Source organism: Gopherus flavomarginatus, chromosome 12, assembly GCF_025201925.1.
Source record: "Gopherus flavomarginatus isolate rGopFla2 chromosome 12, rGopFla2.mat.asm, whole genome shotgun sequence".
NCBI lineage: Eukaryota > Metazoa > Chordata > Testudines > Testudinidae > Gopherus > Gopherus flavomarginatus.
The window spans coordinates 6,413,183-6,434,225 of record NC_066628.1 but is presented as its reverse complement, the minus strand read 5'-3'; the positions used below and the strand labels follow the sequence as shown (position 1 = coordinate 6,434,225).

Below are 21,043 nucleotides of genomic sequence, written 5' to 3'. Positions count from 1 at the left end.
GGAATGAAACACCCTCCCGATCTGGACACGGTGTCCTCTGTGGAATGAAAGGAGGCCTCGTGGCTCTTAGAAACTCAGGTTCTCGGTGCTGGACAGAAACGCTTTGGAGGAGAGCCTAGAGCTGCGGAAGCGGGAGGTTGATTCGGTTGCGTCCGGATCCAGGCTATAATTAGCCGCGGACAGCAGCCCTGGCTGCCAGTCTGCTGCGAGAGCAGCGACTGTGAGACAGACAGCGCCGCAAGCTCCTGGAGCAACGAGCCAACAGGCTTCTAAGGAATAGGAAGCAGAGCGGTGCTGGTGGCCGCAGAAGCAGCGTCCCCTCTAGGCCGAGATGAGTACAGCGCAAACGGCCCCTGAAGCTCCAGCCGCAGCTGAAGCTCCAGTCAGCCAAAGGAAAAAGAAGAGAAGGAAGAAGAAACCGCCTCGAAGACAGCGGCCAGCTTTTGCCCAGCTCATCCTGTGGAGTGTGGATTTCTCCAAGAGCCGCAAGGGCTTCTCCCTGGTGGCCATCGAGAAGGAGCTGGCGGCGACGGGAGTCGACGTCCAGAGGAACAAAAGCCGCATCAAAGCGGCGCTCAAGAAGCTGGTCACCAACAACATCCTGTACAAGGTCCCTGGAGTGACTGAGGCTCCCGGCTCCTACAAGCTCTGCAAAGAACCAGGGGTCGGCAAAACGCAGCTCGTTTTGCAGCTGCCCAAGACCAAGGAGGCCAAGAAGCCTGCAAAGCAGAAGAGGCAGGCAGATAAAAAGCCGCCTGCCAATAAAGAGGCTAAAAAGATCAAGAAGGGGACGAGGACAAAGACCTCCGGGAAGATGAGGAACGTGGCCGAAGGCAAAGGAGCAGGCAAGACTTTTGCGACCTCCACTGCTCGCAGGGCAATAGCTCCCCAGCGGAAATCTTAATAGATCTATTGATTCACCGCAACGAAACAACGGCTCTTTTAAGAGCCACCCCAAACCATTTCCAGGAGAGCTTTAAGCACGAATGCCCTGATGCCTCCTTTTTTAGTACCAAACACTGTAGCCCTCGCTCTGGCAAATCTCCCTTTGATTTCAACTGAAAACAGCGCGTGCGCCTGGGAAACCAGAAATAGGCTTTTAAGGTCTTCCCCTGCCCTTTAAAAAGAAGCTAGATAATGGGGGCTGGTTTTACTATATTGATAAATACGATGATCCTCTCTCACTGCCTGACGGGTACCAGTGTGAAAAATCAGCAGATACGGCGCCCAAGTGACCAGAAAATATAGGAGTTTTGTGTATGGAACTATGAGCATTTTAAACCCCAGAATTATTCCCAACATTATCTCAGAATATAACATAGTAATAGGAGATATACCAGTCTCCTAGAACTGGAAGGGACCGTGAGAGGTCATGGAGTCCAGCCCCCTGCCTTCACTAGCAAGAACAATTTTTGCCCTAGATCCCTAAGTGGCCCCCTCAAGAATTGAACTCACAACCCTAGATTTAGCAGGCCAATGCTCAAACCACTGAGCTAAACCCTCTCCCTAATGTGATGTTACAGGTGGAGATGTGCAAGTAGTCTGGGAACAACCTAAATCCCCACGTATTATGTGCATTCTGGCATGGCCCATAATGCAGTCATGGTAGGATGCCCAAAAGGTTTCCGTGACTACCCATGGTTGGGGAGAGGTTCCAGAGAGGGACAGGACTGCCCTCTTTCTGCCTCAGCCGCACTCCCGACTGAATCCAGGGCTGGCTGGGGTGGAGGGCCAAGATTCCTGTTTTCAAGGGCAGATTAGAATATGTCCGGGGCGGGGGCGGGCAGGGAAGGTAGGTAGGTAGGTGGCCCCGTCTTATAAAAACCCCAGTTGAAGACTTAGGAGGAATTTGACTTCGAAGGAGACTTTCACAACACAAAGGACCCGCTCCCTCATCAGATAAACGTCACACGCACGCTGCTGCCCCGACCTTATAAAGCTGTTTTAGAACCACCACCAGTGATCTCCAGCAGGAGCAGCCGCCATCCGCTCTGTATGTTTCTGAGCGAGGGCTGGTTTTCCCGCATCTGGAAGGCAGTGAGTGGATCTTGCCCCACGGTTCCTGGTGTATTTCCGAGCTGTCTGCACCTGAAATGTAGATTCACAAGTTGGATGTTGCTTAGTTAGCATCACTCCACAGCTACGCCCAGGCTCCTACGACAGCTCAGCAGAAGAGTGACAGTGCCTGGTTTGCTGCCTGAAAGGGACAGTGACCATTTCAGACTGAAATTTTATCAGCGGATTTTGTTAACGTGTTGCTGAGAAGTGGTAAAGAGAGAAACAGCCAGGTGGCTTCAGGTTATTTCGGGGAAGATAAAAGCAGTTTTTTAGTTTATGCCTGATTTCTTCCCCATCCCCTTTCAGTTCGGTTTGTGGTGTTTTTGCTTCATTATAGCTTTGGGGCTGCTGTTTTTCGTCTTTGGGAAATGAAGACTCCTTGGTATCCCAAGTTCTTTGCGAATGAAAACGTCTAAACAAAAATTCTCTAGCTGCGTTTAATTCCCGTATTTCAATATAAAAGGCAAGGTTATTAAGGGATTAGAGTATCTGCTATGCAAAGAATTTATAGCACGTAACCCACCTTTTATAAGACAAACCTAATTGCCACAAATAATACTTGCATATGGGGTTATGTTAAGAATTAACCATTTTACCCGTTTCCTTTGTATTGCTTTTATCAATTCTATATGGTCAGGAATTATGAACATTTAACTGATGAAATTTCGATCAGTAACTAATCCACAGCTACCCCTCTGACACCTGATTACACTAGTTTCTTTTACTATGAGCAACTCTGTTAGGGGAAAAGTGGGTGGCCCTTAAAAGGACCTTTGGGTCTTAATTCAGCGGACGGTTTCACCTTAACACAGCCACAGCACGCAAGGCTTTACTTAGAGCTGCTGTATTTGGTGACAGCTTTAGTGCCTTCTGACACGGCATGCTTCGCCAACTCCCCAGGCAAGAGCAGGCGCACCGCGGTCTGGATCTCTCTGGAGCTGATGGTCGATCTTTTGTTGTATAAAGCCAAGCGGGACGCTTCTCCAGCGATGCGCTCGAAGAGGTCGCTGACGAAAGAATTCATAATATTCATGGCCTTGGAAGAAATGCCCGTGTCCGGATGGACCTGCTTCAACACCTTGTAGACGTAAATCGAGTAAGACTCTTTGCGGCTCCTCTTCCGCTTTTTATCGGCTTTTTTCGCACCCTCCGCAATCAGCTTCTTCCCACCTTTCTTCGGCACACGCGCAGCCATTCTCACCATTCCCTTTTCCCACCAACATAAAAAGACCCCCAACGTTCTCGAAGTTCCTCTTTATATAGACAGGGGACCGACCTGAATGAAGACTGAATGGTCTTCGGTCCGCCCCTCTCTTAGAAGCCGCTCCTCGTTCGCGCGTCCAGTCTGATAGCTCGAACGGGACGCCTCTCTTTATTCACCATCTGCTGAGAAGGCGGCATAAATGATAGAATCTAGTGTTCTCCCCAAATTTCTTCTTAGATTAGCCCCCTCTCAACAAAGCAGTTTGATCCTCTATGATTCCAACAAAGGTTTGTAAAAGTCAGAAAATATTTACTATTTAAATTTCTATTGGAGAACGTCTAGCATGTTGGAAGTTATCTTGTTTTCCCGTATTTTTAAAATCATTTTATTTTCACTTTTTACATGTGAATCATGGACGTAACAAGAACCAGTTCAGTGCAGTTCTGATCACTGGCCTTTTGACTGTTAGCAAACAGTTTCATTTTGACAGAAAATAGACATTTTGATCAGCACTTGCCATGTGTACAAAAGAGACGTGACTTCTTTTGCAGGGGTCCAAGAATGGATTTTTTTAAACCTGTTGATACTGCTATCCTTTATTAAACAATTAACTTGTTTGGGAGAAAATCGCATAATCTAATCTCTCTCTCTCTCTCTGTGTGTCTGAAGTTAGGTTTCTAAATCTATTCCTAGGTGCCTGAACAGGTGTCCTGATTCTAAAACCACTGTCCACGAGCAGCTACTCCTGAGGTAAATAGGTGCTGCTGATAACTTAGAACTTTTTGGGAAGGATGGGGAGCCTACAAAATTTTGGAGTTTACTTATGTAGTTAAGGCTTTAACTCTAGGCACCCAGGTTTCAAAACATTTGACCAGAGAGACCCCCTGTTGTTTTCTGTTTTCTGGATACTGTACTTTCCCCCCTTCCCTTCTCATTTCCCCAGATTTTTGACTTGACATCAGACTTCACTGGAAGGAGTTTTAACCTAAACAATTAAAACCGTTTAAATATGGCATTCTTTTGTTTAAATCACTGAGAATATACCAGCATATAGCTAGAGAAGATCAACCTCTCTATGAAGATGCAGGTTGGTTGCTCTGCCTGATAGCGATTCACTTGGCATGGATAGCACACAAAAGCGGTCTGCTTCATTCTTGCCCCTTCACTCCCTGGGTGCAAAATTCTCCCAAAAAGGAGATTCTGCTGCTGCTGGATGGAGCAAATATAGGCACATGGCAGGGTGACTGAAAGGTTGTGCGCATATAGAGCAGCATACACAGAAGAAAAAGAGGTCTGGCAATAATATGGTAAGTTTCCAGCCAGGTCCAGCAGAGGAGCAGCAGACCTCCTGAGGTCCCTTTCAACCCTATGATTCTATGAATAATTTGTCTATGCTGGGGTCAGTTTTCAGCTCAACTAGTTTTCTATCAGGTCTCTCCAATATGAAAGTAGTGAATTAGTGGCTGGAAGGAGATTGAGATTCCCAGCCAGCGACTCCTGCTAAGAGGGGGGCTGGCCAGAGAGGTTGGGGGGGTCCCACAAACTCTAACTTTCACCTCTCCACATCTGTACAACCAGTCTCTCTCTGGGCCGCTCCAATTGAGATGCCATAGAAGTGTTTCCATATGGAAATTTTTCAGTTTCCAAATTTTGGTTTTCAGGCATTTGATTTTTCAACTTTTTTTTTTTTTTGGCCAAAACCCAATTTTCAATCAAGAAATCCAGTTTTGACAGAAAAATTTCAATCTACTTTTAAGGGAATACCTTAACCCCATTTTAAAAAACATTGCCATAAACATGCGCCAGGCAGGCAGCATGAAATCTTAAAGTTAACTTGTGCTCCTCCACCAACCCTTTGCTGTATCCGCTTGTCTCCAGATGTCTATTGAGATTGTAAATTTTGAGAAGCAGAGGCTGTGTTTTCCTGACATATTTGTACTAAGAGCTTAACACACTGGGGCTCTAGCTGGGCTGGTCAAAACAATTTTCCTCAAAACTTTTTTTATATATTATTTTCAACATCAGAACTTGTCTAATTTAACTGAAAAAAAATCAATTTCCAATCAGGAAAATGAAACAGAAAAAATAGACAAAAACATTTTTTAATTGTTTCCAAACTTTTGGTTTATTTGTTTTTTTTTTGTTTTTCAGCAGTTTTTGGCTGAGAATTTTTGGTTGCTGAAAAACAAAACAAAACGAAAGGAAAAATATCAGGGGAGATGGGAGATAAAAAGCCAACATTTTCCATGGGGATTTTTAATGCGATTTAGCCCCTGGACATCAATGGGCTATTGCAATATACAGAATTATAATTTTGTCTCTTTCACCTGTTCCAGCTACCTAACCCGGAGGAAGAAATGATTACAGCTATGGGACCATATAAAAGGGTAAGTTCCCATGTGGAACTTTTTCTTCCAATCCCCCTCAATAAAACCCCAAACCCCTTTAATTACCTTCCAGCTAAAGCTGCTACGTTCAGCACAAAAATACAAATTGAAACATTACAAACTAAGGAAATTGCAAGCTTCGTCTCACAAACAGCCATTTCACACACACACAACATTGAATAGAAATTCTGTATATTGAATAGAATCAGCACCCAGAATGCCTTAACTCTGACGCTCTCGTTCCAGTAGACATTGACATGCTATTTTAAATACCAGCATTCAGAGAAATGTCCCCTGAGCCCTCTCTCTTCAAGGCTACCACTTCCTTTCTCCTCCAGGGCTGGAGTTGATACTAGGGCTACTTCTTCTACCAGCTGGGCAGCGTATCTACAATAACAAAGAGTCCGGTGGCACCTTAAAGACTAACAGATGTATTTGGGCATAAGCTTTGGTGGGTAAAAAACCCACTTCTTCAGATGCAACACATCTAAAATGTGTCATTCTCCTCTGGACTATAGGGGGCTCTGTATCCCAGCTCACAGGCACAGTGTGCGGCTGGAGAGCTGGCCGTGAGTCAACACAGGGGACTGACTATAGTGGCTTCCCCTTCTTCCCTTTCCTGCTCTGTCTCTGCTTTGAAATCAGCCCCAGCAGGGAAGCGGGGACGGAAGAGCAGCTTCCATACAAGCTTCCACTGTAGAGAGCGGCACTTAAATTATGGAAATAGTGAGGTTTGAACCTGAGTCCTTCAGCTCTAAAAACACCAGCCACTACAAAGGACCAGGCGTATTAATGGGTGTAGTACATGGACCAGTAACTAGAGGGATTTGTCGGGTAGTGAAGACATATCCTTAGTGCCTAGACTCTATGGTTTATGTCTACACTGTGACAAAACCCACAACACCAAGTCTCAGAACCCGGGTTAATTGACACATGCTTGAGCTGCGGGGCTTGAACTGCAGCCTAGATGTGTGGGACTAGGCTCTGAGACCCTCCCCTCTTGTGGGATCTCAGCACTCAGGCTCTGACTCAAGCCCATATGTTTACAATGCAATTGTATAGCACTGCAGTCAGGTCAGCTAACCCGGGCTGGCTGTGCTGTGTGTCTTTTATGGCAGTGTAGACGTATGCTATGCCTGGGAAACTGGTCATTAAAAGGGTTCTTAGAACACATTCTGGTTTGTTGTGTCGGACTCCTTTTGAGGTCAGTATATTAATGGAAGCAGAAGGTTGGTTTCCACATTTATTTTTAATCCACAGCAGATGCCTGAAAGCCCCATTCCAGGCTTTTTTCCTTTTTTTCCCCCCATTGACCAATCCAATGCGTGATAGAAAGGCTAAAGTACACGAAGAATACAGGACAAATGCCAATGACCCATCATACCTTGTGGTTTCTGCTTAAGCAAGTAGGCAAAGGACCAAACAGCTGGTGTGGGGCGTACCCCAGAAATAATGGGAACAACATGAAACAAAAGTGAAGTGAGTGAGGTACAACAGAATAAAGCCATGCACTGTGTGCATCTCATGCCAGGTTTATTTCGTGGTGGAATTGTGTTTAAAATGTGTCATATTTGTTCTTTGTGTAAGTCACTATCTCCTGCTTTTCTGTATTTGATAGAAATACCACTGATTTTGCAGAACCTACCGCCATCGGCAGTGAGTTATATGGGCCCGTGGCGCCCGTGCTCCATCACTGTTTAGGCATGTGGGACCAGCTCCACCAATGTTTGGGCTTATATTTTCAGAGCCGTCCCATCCATAGGACGGACCAGGTGAGGCGGGGTCCAGGGCGGCCTGGAGGGTTAGCAGGGGACCTGGCACCTGCCCCAGCCTGCCCTGCCTTTTCCTGCCTCTGCTCCCCCCTGCCCTGCCCCCATTTCACCCCATCCCAAGCCCATATTCTGCCTCTTTCCAGCTTCTGCACCCTCCCCTCAAGTGATGCCAGGAGCTGGCGGGACAGAGAGGAGTGGAGCGGGGCGGGCTGGGGCCAGGTTGCTTGCTGCTGCTGGCACCAAGCTCCTCTGCTAACCCCTCAGGCTGCCCTGGACCCTGTGTCCCCCTGAAGTGCAGGGGACCCCAAAGAGTGGGGCCCGGGGGTGGTTGCCCCGGTCTGTCCTATGGACGGGACAGTTCTGCTTGGACCCATTCTGGGCACCACCAAAAATTATACAAACCTGGAGTCCATGCCTATCACTCACTTTATTGGATCTCAACCATTTCCAACAAAGTTTCTGAGAGAGAGAGAAAAACAGAGTTCTAAACATGGGTATTTCCAAACACTTTGAAATGAAAATAACTTGTAAATTTCATTTTTATGCAATTCCCCACACCCCCAATTTTTCATCCAGTTCTAATTCCTGCGGGATCCCGAAAACATAGGAAAAGACGCTCCAAATGAGGGAGATTCAGACTTATCCTTTGACGTCTCTCAGAGGACAATTGGTCCCTGCCCTTGAACTGCTAAAAGCTCCCAGGGAAAGTATGTGGCACTAGGGACAGGAAAAACTAGCTGGACTAGAGAGATGCAATTGTTCCTTCCAGATGAGGTATTGTTGCGCTGGGAACTGGATCCTAGAAGGAAACTAGATGCTAATATGTTGCATCATCTTATAAACTGTGCCTAAGGCTGCTGTCCCCAATCCACCATCTCTGTTTATTTGGCCTGCCTACGCAATACAGCCTCAGTCTTTAACAGGGTTTTTTGTAGGTTTTTAATGAGAATCACAACGTTCTTGAGATGGTTTTTACTAGGGTTGGTCAAATATTTCCATCGAAACCTCTTTTCACTGCAAAATTGGGTTTTTGATTAAACTCACTCTGTGTGCGTGTGTGTGTGTGTGCGCACGCGCAAAATGGCTATTTGCTTTCCTAACATTTATTTAATTATTTTATTTTGGTCACCTGAAATCCTCACCCAAAATTTTTCCAGTTTGCAGCAATGCTGCTAGCCAAAAACCCGTGTGGTTTAGTGCATTTTTCAGCTGAAATGTTTTGCTGTTGGGTGAGTTTTCTGGTTTTCAGGGTGTGGGTTTTTTTGTTTTTGTTTTTTGTTTTTTTGCAAAATGCCTACATTTTGAGTGGAGAATGTTGCCTATCTTCCCCCTTTTTTGCGTGTGTCAAAAGTAACTCAAGTGCAGGGGGAAGGGGAACAGACAAATAAAAAGCCACATTTCTTGACCAACGCTATTTTCTACGCTTCAGTGAATGACCCTTAGAATCATAGAATATCAGAGTTGGAAGGGACCTGTCATAATATTTTTTCCCAGATCTGGACCTTTAGCGTCCAAAATATGGGTGTTAGCATGAAAACCTCCAAGCTTAGTTACCAGCTTGGACCTGGTAATGCTGCCACCAGCCAGGAATTATACAGTGCCTAGCTCACTGTGGTCTCCCCAAAATCTTCCCTGAGGGACCCCAAGACTCAGATGCCTTGAGTCTTACAACAAAGGGAAATAACCCCCACCCCTTGTTTCCTTGGTACTTCCTCACAGGCTCCCCTCCCTGGACGATCCTAGGAGATTCCCTGCTTCCAGTCCTGGAAACACAAGTACCGAGAGATCTAATCTCTCCCCCTTACCCAGAGGGTATGCAAAGTCAGGCTTAGTAAATCTAACACAAAGAGATTTTCCCCTTGACTTCTTCCTCCCACCAATTCCCTGGTGAGCTGCAGACTCAATTCCCTGGAGTCCCCACTAAAGAAAAACTCCAACAGGTCTTAAAAAGAAAGCTTTATATAAAAAGAGTGAAAAAGGACATAATATATAGTCTCTGTATCAAGGTGGCAGTATACAGGGTTAATTGCTTAAAGGGAAAAAATGAATAAACAGCCTTATCCAAAAAGAATACAATTCAAAACACTCCAGCAACTACACACATGTAAATACAAAAGAAAACAATATAAACCTATTGTCTTACTATCCTTGTACTTACAACTTGGAAACAGAAGATTAGAAAGGCAGGAGATAGAAAAATCACTCTCAGAGCCGAGAGGGTCAGACCCAAGACAAAAGACTCACACCCAAAACTTCCCTCCACCCAGATTTGAAAAAGTCTTGTTTCCTGATTGGTCCTCTGGTCAAGTGTTTCAGGTTCCCTGTGTTAACCCTTTTACAGGTAAAAGAACATTAACCCTTAGCTATCTGTTTATGACAGGACCTCAGGAGGTCATCTAGTCCAAACCCCTGCTCAAAGTAGGACCAACCACCAACTAAATCATCCCAGCCAGGGCTTTGTCAAGCCTGACCTTAAAAACCTCTAAGGAAGGAGATTCCACCACCTCCCTACGTAACCCATTCCAGTGCTTCACCGCCCTCCTCGTGAAAAAGTTTTTCCTAATATCCAACCTAGACCTCCCCCACTTAGCTGCCCCTTCACAATCACTGTTCTCTGGCTATACAATAGACCAGGGGTTCTCAAACTTCATTGCACCGTGACGCCCTTCTGACAACAAAACTGACTACGAGACTCCACGAGGGGGGCCAGAGCTCGAGCCCATCGGAGCCCTACCACTCCAGGTGTGTGTGTGTGGAGGGAGGGGGGCTGTAAAGCCTTTTCCTGTAGCCATATTGTTTGGCCTATAGCCATATTGCAAGGCTGAAAGACTAAGGCCTTTATCTGCAGCCAGGTTAAAAGAGCAGCAGCCATTTGCTGAGAAGCAGGAAGACACTCACATCCTCACATTTCATTTAAATTAGATTAAAATCATGTAATACCCGGCTGTTAAGAAGGAGATCCTGTCCTAATGGCACCCACTATCACCAGATAAAGAAACAGCTCTTAAGATGGTTAAAGAAAAGTTAGTTTGATGGCATTCTGTCTTGCAAGAACAACGAGGAGTCCTTGTGGCACCTTAGAGACTAACAAATTTATTTGAGCATAAGCTTTTGTGGGCTAGACCCCACTTCTGCAGATGCATGAAGTGGAAAATACAGGAGCAGGTATAAATACATGAAAGGATGGGCATTGCCTTACCAAGCATAAGGTCAGTCTAACGAGATAAATCAATTAACAGCAGGATACCAAGGGAGGAAAAATAACTTTTGAAGTGGTAATGAGAATGGCCCATTACAGACAGTTAACAAGAAGGTGAGAGTAACAATAGGGAGAAATTAGTACTGGGGAAATTAGGCTGAGGTTTTGTAATGACTCAGCCACTCCCAGTCTTTATTCAGGCCTAATCTGATGGTATCCAATTTGCAAATTAATTCCAGTTCTGCAGCTTCACGTTGGAGTCTGTTTTTGAAGTTTTTTTGTTGAAGAATTGCCACATTTAGGTCTGTTATTGAGTGACCAGGGAGACTGAAGTGTTCTCCTATTTGTTTTTGAATGTTATGATTCCTGTCAGATTTGTGTCCATTTATTCTTTTGCATAGAGACTGTCTGGTTTGGCCAATGTACATGGCAGAGAGGCATAGCTGGCACATGATGGCACATATCACATTGGTAGATGTGCAGGTGAATGAGTCCCTGATGGCGTGGCTGATGTGGTTAGGTTCTATGATGGTGTCACTTGAATAGATATGTGGACAGAGTTGGCATCGGGGTTTGTTGCAGGGTTTGGTTCCTGGGTTGGTGTTTTTGTTGTGTGGTATGTAGTTGCTGGTGAGTATTTGCTTCAGGTTGGGGGGCTGTTTGTAAGCGAACACTAGCCTGTCTCCCAAGATCTGTGAGAGTGAGGGATTATCTTTAAGGATAGGTTGTAGATCCTTGATGATGCGCTGGAGAAGTTTTAGTTGGGGGCTGTAGGTAGGCTCCCCAGATAGCAAGTGTGAAAAATTGGGACAGAGGGCGGGGGATGGGGGAAATAGGAGCCTATATGAGAAAAAGCCCCAAATATTGGGACTTTTTAAAATTGGAACATCTGATCACCTTATTCTGTGAAGAGAAGATTGGAACTGAACTTCACAGCAGGAGCTCTGCCTTCTGTGAGTCCAGGAAAATACTCCAACAGGATGCTGTTTCATCTAGCTGTCTAGATTGTGCATAGGCGCAGGATTTGGGGTGCAGGGGTTGCTGCAGCACCCCAAGGTTTTACGCGAGGCTCCACTCCTGGATCTCCATGCAGGGTCCCAGCTGCTGGCCCCACAGCCGGGCTCCACTCCTGGCCCTGCATGCGGGGTCCCAGCCCCATGCCTGGGGCTCCACTTCTGGCCCTCAGGCAGGGTCCTGGCTTCTGGCCCTGCTCCCGGGGCTCTGGTCCCAGTCCCACACGCTGGCTCCCAACCCCGGGCATGGGGTCCCACTGCCAACCCCATGCCTTCCCTCAGCTGTGGCCCCATCCTTGGCCCCCTTAGCCCTTTCTGGGTCCCACCCTTCCAGAGACATGGCCCTGCTCTCAGCCCCAGCTCTGGGGATGGGGCACAGACAGGGGAAAGGGGGCTGGCTTTCAGCACCCCCACATTAGATGTATTCCAGCACCGCTGGGACTGTGGATGCAACCTGGTGTTTACAAACCATGAGCACAAATTCTGCTGAGCCTGCATCACCCAGTGCTCAGAGGAACCAGGTAGAAGCACCTCCTCCCCGAACGCAGAGAGATCTTTCGCTAGAGAAACTTCAACTCAAATGGGCGGGCGGGGAATGCTGTCAAACTGGACATATATTTTGTTTCGCAATCCGGGAGAGAGCTGGGAAAAGAGCGGGTTTGTGAGGCTAGGTATATAAGCCGGTTGCAAACCAGTCTCATTGAGAAGGCAGTTGAGGAGTTTCAGAGAAGTAGCTGCAGATCTTGTGCTTGGAGGCAAGGGATCCGGTGGGCTGTGTGTTTGGTCAACTTGTTACAGCTTAGCAATGGCTCCTTTGACTCGGCTCTGATCGGAGCAGATGTTTGGTACGTTTGGTTTATCTCTAAAAGGGATTACAATCCGTCTGCTCAGGATGAGTTTGTGAAGTCTCGCAATGCTGATTCCTGCTTTTTAACAAGAGTTTATTTTTGTATTTTCTGGGAAGAGGATCAAATACTAGAATTGCCTGGAAATTGGGGTGTTTGTTTTCTCCACAGAAAATTTTGACTTAAAGGAAAATGAAAACCTGATTTGTTTTCACACACACACAAAAAGGGAAAAAATATTCAGCCAAAAGGTGCCGACACTTGAAAAAGTTTTCCCCAAAACTGCCAAAAAAAAAATCAGCCCCAAACTGCCAAATTCTGATTGTTTTTCAGTTCAAAAATGATGAAAAAATAGAGTTTTTCATGTAAATAATGGGGAAAAAAACTGCCTCAAAGAAGCGGCACATAAACAAAGACAGTGGAAGCTCTGGGTTGTTAACATCTCTGGCAATCAAGTTTTGTATGTCTGTGTGGACCGTGCCCACTTCAGTGTGTGTTGTGTGAAGAGTCTCAGTCTCGCCATTCAAATGAAAGCTGGGGTGGTTTGTTTTCCTTCTAACGTGGTTGGTCCCTTCTTGTGCCACCTACCCTCCTATTGAGAGGATATGACTTTCCAGAGTCTGCTAAACAGAGTCACATGGTCATGGCTTGAAAAATAATACCAACCCTTAAGTGCAGTTAGGGCTAATGGAAATCTACAGAAAATATTTTCCTCTGCTAACTGCCAGGTGCAGGGGTGGCTGGTGACCCGGCCGTTGGAAGAGGCTAGCCCCGGGCCCCTCCCCTTGTGCATGAGGCTCCTTCTCTTCCACCACCCCTCCTCCTCCCTTTTGCTCCCCACAACTGCCCCTGGCTCCAGTGCCGGGCGGCCGGGGGTGAGGAGCCAGCCCTGGAGCACCGGACAGCAATGTCCCCAGCCCTGGTGTTCCAGGAGGCCTGACCCCAGCACCAGCCACTCTGAGTCCCAGCGGGAGCCAGGCCAGCCAGCCTGGGCCAGAGCAGAGCGCTGAGAACAGCAGGAGGGGGCCTGGCCTGGGGCCAGAGCATGGGCGGGGGCCATGCTAGGCTGTTTGGGGAGGCACAGCCTCCCCCTGCCTACAATACCTGCCGCCCATGGCAGGGCGTGTTCTCCTGAAATGCCGGGTTGTGAAATAGAGAGACGTGATGGGGGAGATAATATCTTTGATCGGAGCAGCTTCTGTTGGTGAAAGAGACAAGCCTGCAAGCTACACAGACCTCTTCTTCAGAAGTTGGTCCAGTCAATCCCACCTTGTCTCTCTTATATCCTGAGATCAGCCCGGCTACAACAACACTGCAAAGAACAGGTGGTGGATTGTCTAGAGAGTGCAAGGAATTATAAATTTTGAGAGGGAAAGGCACAGTTAGACCTTCTGTATCATCTTCCCAGGGCTGAGGCCATAAGGGCCAACTTCCCCTCTTTCCCTTGGGTGCCCCTCTGCTGCCGGGACCGCCCCCATTCCACCCCTTCCATGACGCCCTGCCCCACCTCTTCCCCACCCTCATTCCAACCCTTTCCCCAAAGTCCCTGCCCCCTCCCTGCCCCCATCCAACTCCTTCCTCAAAACCCCGCTCTGGCCCCGCCTCTTCCCTGCCTCCTCCCCTGAGCGTGCCACATTCCTGCTCCTCCTCCCTCTCTCTTGGAGCTTGCTATGCTGCAAAACAGCTGTTTGGTGGTGGCCAGGCAGGAAACGTTGGGAGGTAGGTGGTGGAGCAGGGATGCAGCGCGCTCAGGGCGGGTGGAGGAGGAGGGGCGAGAGGAACTTGGCTGCCGGTGGGTGCAGTGCACCCACTAATTTTTCCCCATGGCTGCTCCATCCCCAGAGACCCACAAAGTCAGCGCCTATGTCAGGGCATGATCATAGGTGGTGGTTCTAATAGACCAGGAGAGACTAAGCCATATCTGTGCTCCACCTCTTCCCCTTCCTGCTCCACCCCTTCCTCGAGGCCCCACCTCTGTCTGGGCAGCCTCTCCTCTCCTCCACTCCACCCCCTCTCTGGAGGTCCCGGTCGTGTCTCTCCTTTCCTCCACCTTCCCCCACAAGACCACCCACCCACTGCTCCCCTCCACACCTCACCCATGCCTCCACAAGGGAGAGGCTGGAGGAGAGGAGAGACATGGCAAGTGGTGGGGTGGGGGTCAAGCGGTGCCCAGGTAGAGTGTGGGCAGGGCCGTGGGCAGAAGAGGTGGGACAGGGAGCTAGCCTCCCCCAAGGGAAGTTTCACCTGCCACTCATGGGCCAGATTGCTCCCTGCAGCCCATTTTCTAGCTTTTTGTCCAGTCTTGTGTCCATGCTCCAAAGTGATGGAGTGCCCACTCCCAGCAGTTCTCTTGGGAGCCAGTTCCACAGCCTGATACTCTCCCATCTAATGTTCTGGACGTTGTCCAATATTCAGCCTGAACTTGACCACACTCAGGTTCCTCCTTATATCTCCCTCTGCAACCCCCTCTCTCACCCTTACTAATTCCTCTCCTGATGGCACCCCCAGTCACACTCAAGCTCATGCCAACCCCGCCACGCTTGCACGCCAAGGCAAAGTTGAAGGATAAAGCCTTTGACATCTGTTAGGATTGAACAATCAGATGAAGAGGCATTATTAATCTCTGGGTTTGGTTGGTTAGTTGGTTGGTTTGTTTTTATCTCTAGTGGTCAGAAGGGAAGTTTCAGGCAGCGAAGACTCTTTCTCCCGATCCAAAAGTCATCCGTGGGGCTTTCCCTCAGAGAAGTGAGCTTCTGGAGAAATTCAAAGGTAATTCATCCATCCTAACCCTGAGCCTAAAACACTCCACGGTATGATGCGTTCTCACAGCCACTGGAGGTGCTGATGAGCTTCCTGGTGCACTCCAGCGACTGAGGAAGCTCTTACGTGGGTGGTGGATAGCATAAACTGGGGAAGGCTGTGCCTCCTCAAACAGCCTTGCATGGCCCGCCCATGCTCCTCCCTGAAGCTGGTGCACTGGAGCTGGGGGTGCGTGCATATGTGTGTGTGTGCACTCTGGGCTCCAGCAGGTGAAAGGAGGCAGAAGAGGACGGGTGGGGCCTTGGGTGGAGGGGAAGGGTCCCATGCTTTTAAATAGAGATGATTGGAAAATTTGAGATGACCCCCGCCCCCGCGCTGAAAAATGTGACCTTTCTTAAAAGCAAGCAAACAAACAACAACCTGGAGAGCAACATTTTTGGGCTGGGGGAAGGTGGAAGGGAGAGTGAAAATGGAGGAAGTTTTGGCCAACAACGGAAAAATAATCAATTTGGGCTGGTTCTTTTTTTTTGCATGGATGTGTGTTGTTTAGTTTTCCAATGAAAAAATAGCAATTTAGAAAAAAAATCAAGGAAAGCAGAACCTTTTCCTTTCATCAAACCCCACAATTGCCACCGGAAGAGTTTCAGTGGAAGGAACACTTTTGACCAGCCCCACCCCAAGGGGCTACAGGAGCGAATGCCCTTTCCAAGGTACACTGGTGGTTGAGGAGTCTCCTAAAGCAATTCCTGGAGGATGACAGTTCCCAGGCACTCCCAGGTGGGATGCAGGTGGTGAACACCTCAAATGCTGCGGCTGTTGAACCTTGATACATGAGGAATGCATGAACCTCTGGTTGCTGGCAATATTGGCCAGATGCCCACAGAACTGACTCAGCTCTAGATACCTGGACCACTGAGCAGGGATGGGCTACAGGAGAGAAGCCAAGCCTCTGTAGATCTTTCTGACCCCATGTGCTGTACACAGCCAGATCTAACGCTCTGATTCTCCCTCTCCTCCCACAGCGGATGTGATTCTGGATCCTGACACCGCGAACCCTTGGCTCATCGTGTCTGCGGATGGGAAATCTGTGAGATCGGGAGAGAAACCACAAGACGACTTGCCTGAGAATCCCAACAGATCTGATCTTGCTCCCTGTGTAGTGGGTTCCCAGGGGTTCACCTCAGGGCGACATTATTGGGAGGTGGAGTTTGGGGATCAGAGGGAGTGGGCCATGGGGGTCGCCAGAGAGTCCGTGAAGAGGAAGGAATGGCTCACTCTTAGCCCCAAGGATGGTATCTGGTCTCAGGGGCGCTGGCGGCTTCGGAGGGAGGCATTCGGCTCCTCTGAGACCCCCCAACCCCATAGTGGAAGGCCTGGGAAGATCGGGGTTTGTCTGGGTTATGAAGGGGCTTGGGTGGCATTTTATGAAGATGACCATACAACTATGATGTTGGGCTCCTTCAATGGGGAAAAATTTTTCCCCTTCTTCTGCTTGGGCAGAGGGGTCCACCTCACACTGATCCCTTGAGGCACAAGGGGAAACATCCCACTGGGACTCCCCCATGAAATGTGCTCCTCTCTCTAGCCATTTCCTGCACAGCCTCCCCGAGCCTCTGCAGCCTTGTCTACATGCAGGCTTTGCACCGAGGTCTGATTTAATTTGAACCCGGAGCAAACCCCGGTCTGGATGATCTTAATTTGGTTTACGAGCAGCGTGGCTCAATTTTAAGCATTGCCAGCACACGTGGCTTTCTTGTGAGTGTCCTGATATCTGGTGTTTTTTTTCTTGTGATGCCATCAGGATCTGTGCTTTTATTAAATCAATCCATTAAAATAATAATGAGGATGGTAATTATTAATTAATTAACAATTAATAACACAAACGGAATAAGATGAATTCAATGCCTGGAAGAAGTTTCCAGCCCTCCAAGTTGCAGAGGAAAGATTGAAAATGTGGCTCCTGAAGGCGCCAACAAATTAAAATGTCCCACGTTTATTACTGTAAGCTCTTTGCAGCAAGGGGTCATTTTCTAGTCTGGGTCTGTACTACACCTTGCACAGCAGGGTCCTGATCCATGAATAGGTGCTACAACAATAAAAAATTTTTAAATCTCTTGATTTTTGAGGAGTTCTGACTCATCATTTTTGAACACTGGGGGTTGGCAAGCCTAGCTTTAGCTTAAACTTGCTCCTAATTGACTTTAAAAGGATCATTTGTCTTGTTTTAAGAAGGTCCACACAGGCATTTGAAGGGGTTTAGTTACACGCGGCTTAAATCCCAGCTTTCATTAAACAGGTGCAGCGTTGCATGGAGACAAGCCCTCTAGGAATGTCTACGCCCCATTATGGATCATCCCAGCCCGGGTCAAGAGTCTTGGACTAGCGGGGCTTGCGCAAGGGCTCCGAAACGTGTTGCATAGAAGTTGCAGCTCAGGTCTGAAGCCTAGGGAGAGGGAGGGGCTTTAGAGCCCAAGCTGCAATTTCAAAGCTCCGTCCACACAGCACCGTTCAGAGCGCTAGCACCAGCCCCGAGAGCTTGAGTCTCACTCCCATGGGCTCCAAAATGCAATACAGATCTACCCTTCATTTCTAGCTTTGATGAGCCTGGAAGACTCCCTAGTTCACTCAGAACTTCATCTTGTCTTCTTCCTAACCTCCTAGACCCAGATTCTCAGCGGCACTTAGGCACTTAAATAGCTTTGCAGAAGTGAAACTCACTGCTTAATCTCTGTGGTCACGCTTCCACAAAGACTCTCTGAGCAGCACAGGGAGTGTCTACACAGCAATAAAAAAAACCCACGGCAGAGAGTCCAGAGCCCAGATCAGCTGACTCATGCTCGCGGGGCAATGGCTGTAGAGCTAAAAATATTGGTATAGATGCCCACGCTCCAGCTTGAGGCCAGGCAGTCAAACCCCACAAGGCCGGAGAGTCTCAGAGCTCAGACTCCAGCCCGAGCCCGGAAGTCTAGACAGCAATGAAACAGCCCCGTAGCCTGAGCCCCACAAGCCCAAGTTGGCTGGCATGGGCCAGCCACGGGTGTCTGGTTGCTGTGTAGACAGACGCATGGTCTTTTCTCTCTGCTCTGCGACAGAAAGGGAACGAGACATGAGGCATATGAGAATGATGCTGCAGGCCCATCCTGGGCTGGTCCTTCCTCATCTCCATCCCTGTTTAATTCAAGTTAACAAACAAGCCAATGGCCAGCGTGGGGACGACCCCAGCACTAACGGGAACAGGAAATAAATGTGGAGTGAGTCAATGGGAAATTCCAGTGAGATGCACAGAATAAAACAAAGCCCAGTGCCAGGCCTGTTAATGAGGGGATTTCTGTTCAGCGTGTGTCCTATTTGTCCTTCCTGCTTTTCTGTAACTAGCAGAAATATCCCTGATTTTGCAATAAACGTTTAGTCCCATTATTCACTTCATTGCATCTCAATCCTTTCCCAGCTCCTTGCCTGCCAAACACAGGTTGGATGTATATATATATATTTTTAAGCTCAAAAAGATTGTCATTTAAAATGAGATTGCTTGTTTTTTTTCACAGCAAATATTCTAAAGCCAACGGTCATTTCAGGTTAACCCTCAACAATTCCTTTTCTTTTTTCTTTTCTGGAGTGGCCACTGAACCAAAAATTGATTTTTTGCCCAGCTCTACCCAGCAGCTCAAGGCAAATCCATTCCCTAATTTTTCTTCCTTTCCCCTACCATGAACAATGAGATGGCTCCTCTGCTTTTCCCCCACCACCTTTCCCTCCCTGCAACATGCAGCCTGGGAACGGGGACCCCACTACAGCTGCTGTACCAGGTCTGAGAATCCACTTATGAATCATAGACTCATAGACTTTAAGGTCAGAAGGGACCATTATTGATCATCTAGTCTGACCTCCTGCACAATGCAGGCCACAGAATCTCACCCACCCACTCCTGTATCAAACCCCTAACCTACATCTGAGCCATTGATGCCTTCAGATCATGGTTTAAAGACTTCAAGGTGTGGAGAATCTTCCAGCAAGTGACCCGTGCCCCATGCTGCAGAGGAAGGTGAAAACCCCCCAGAGTCTCTGCCAATCTGCCCTGGAGGAAAATTCCTTCCCTGCCCAAATAGGGTGATCAGAATATCTGAGAATCCACTTCTTTCACCTGCTCATCTGACTCAGGTGTTGAAGAACCCCAGGATCTGCAAAGGGGATATAGGGTGTGAGGGCCAGATGTGGGGTCAGAACTGATGGAGGGAGCTGGGTGACAGCAGATCTGAGGACAGAATTCAAGTAGGAACTGATGGGGGCAGACAAGGGGGAAGGACAGATGCCGGGGTTGGGCGACAGACAGATCTGGGAGGGGGAACAGGATTGATTTGGGTGTTGGGGGGGAGAGTTAATTGCTGGGCAGGGGATATTCAGATGGGGAGGGGGCTGCCTGCAGCAGAGACCAAAGTCACACATTTGGGAGAGGGGGCAACATTAATTGACACACACTGGAGGGAATTAAAAAATCAGACAGACCAAAAAAAAAATGCGCATTTTTTTTTAAATCTCATGGGTTTGGGACCAATCGCTACATTTTTTGCAGGTGAGGGGGTTTGAGTCATGATTTTTCAACCTTTGGGGTTTGCAATATTACAATCTAGACAGATGCTCCTCAAGCCCCATGACAACACCAGCACTATTACTCCCAGGACATAAATATTTGCCTGTGAGGTTGCTTTGTGGTCCACACTAGGGTAGGGGTTCTCAACCAGGGATACATGTCCCACCAGGGGTACACAGAGATCTTCCAGGAGCTCCATCAACTCATCTAGATATTTGCCTAGTTTTACAACAGGCTGCATAAAAAGCACTAGCGAAGTCAGGACAAACTAAATTTCAGACCATCCAGTGACTTGTTTAGACTGCTCTATAGACTAGGCGCTGAAAATATAAGTACAATATTTATATTCCAATGGATTTATTTTATCATGCTAGGGTAATAGTGAGAAAGTCAGCCCTTTCTCAGGACTAGCATGGCTGTGACACTTTTGTAGTGTTATGTCTGCCTGTGTAAACAAGTCAGTTTTGAGTGTGGAGAAAGGCAAGACAAATCAGACTCCAGTAGTCTGAAAAGGTTCATAGACTCATAGACTTTAAGGTCAGAAGGGACCATTATGATCATCTAGTCTGACCTCCTGCACAACACAGGCCACAGAATCTCACCCATCCACTTCTATAACAAACCCCTAACCCATGTCAGAGTTATTGACGTCTTCAAATTGAGGTTTGAAGACCTCAAGCTGCAGAGAATCCTCCAGCAAGTGATCCCTGCACCATGCTGCAGAGGAAGGCGAAAAATCTCCAGGGCCTCTGCCAGACTGCTGTGGAGGAAAATTCCTTCCCGACCCCAAATATGGTGATCAGTTAAACCCTGAGCATGTGGGCAAGACTCACCAGCCAGACACCCAAGAAAGAATTCTCTGTAGTAACTCAGATCCCACCCAATCTAACATCCCATCACAAACCACTGGGCATACTTACCTGCTGATAATCAAAGATCAGTTGCCAAAATTAGGCTATCGCATCATACCATCCCCTCCATAAAACTTATCAAGCTTAGTCTTAAAGGTTGAGAGCCCCTGCCCTGGGGCCATGCCTGGGGTGTCACTGTGCTAGCATACCTCAAGGTGTGTGCAAACTGGAGTGAACTGGTAACCAATCAGTCCCACCGTTTGCAAAACCTGTAGGCTGGCCAAAAGCTGAGAAACACACAAACGTGCAGGCTCCGTTATCTTGAGCAGGCCGGGTGGCTGCTGCTGCAACAACTGCCAAAACAAC

At 47.9% G+C, this 21,043-nt stretch overlaps 3 protein-coding genes across 3 annotated transcripts; 2 read left to right on the top strand and 1 right to left on the bottom strand.

Moving 5' to 3' along the window:
* The first annotated feature begins 331 nt into the window (after window positions 1-331).
* On the top strand, window positions 332-904 carry LOC127033130 (histone H1-like). Its single transcript, XM_050920935.1, has one exon. It carries the CDS (start codon window positions 332-334, stop codon window positions 902-904), a length of 573 nt encoding a protein of 190 aa, XP_050776892.1.
* Window positions 905-2,876: 1,972 nt separating this feature from the next.
* LOC127033363 (histone H2B 7-like) lies at window positions 2,877-3,262 on the bottom strand. Its single transcript, XM_050921403.1, has one exon. The coding sequence runs from the start codon at window positions 3,260-3,262 to the stop codon at window positions 2,888-2,890; it is 375 nt and encodes a 124-aa protein (XP_050777360.1). The 3' UTR covers window positions 2,877-2,887.
* Window positions 3,263-5,619: 2,357 nt separating this feature from the next.
* LOC127033351 (vespryn-21-like) lies at window positions 5,620-16,766 on the top strand. Its single transcript, XM_050921386.1, has 3 exons — window positions 5,620-5,649; window positions 15,145-15,247; window positions 16,261-16,766. The coding sequence occupies exons 1-3, from the start codon at window positions 5,620-5,622 to the stop codon at window positions 16,764-16,766; spliced, it is 639 nt and encodes a 212-aa protein (XP_050777343.1).
* Window positions 16,767-21,043: the final 4,277 nt, after the last annotated feature.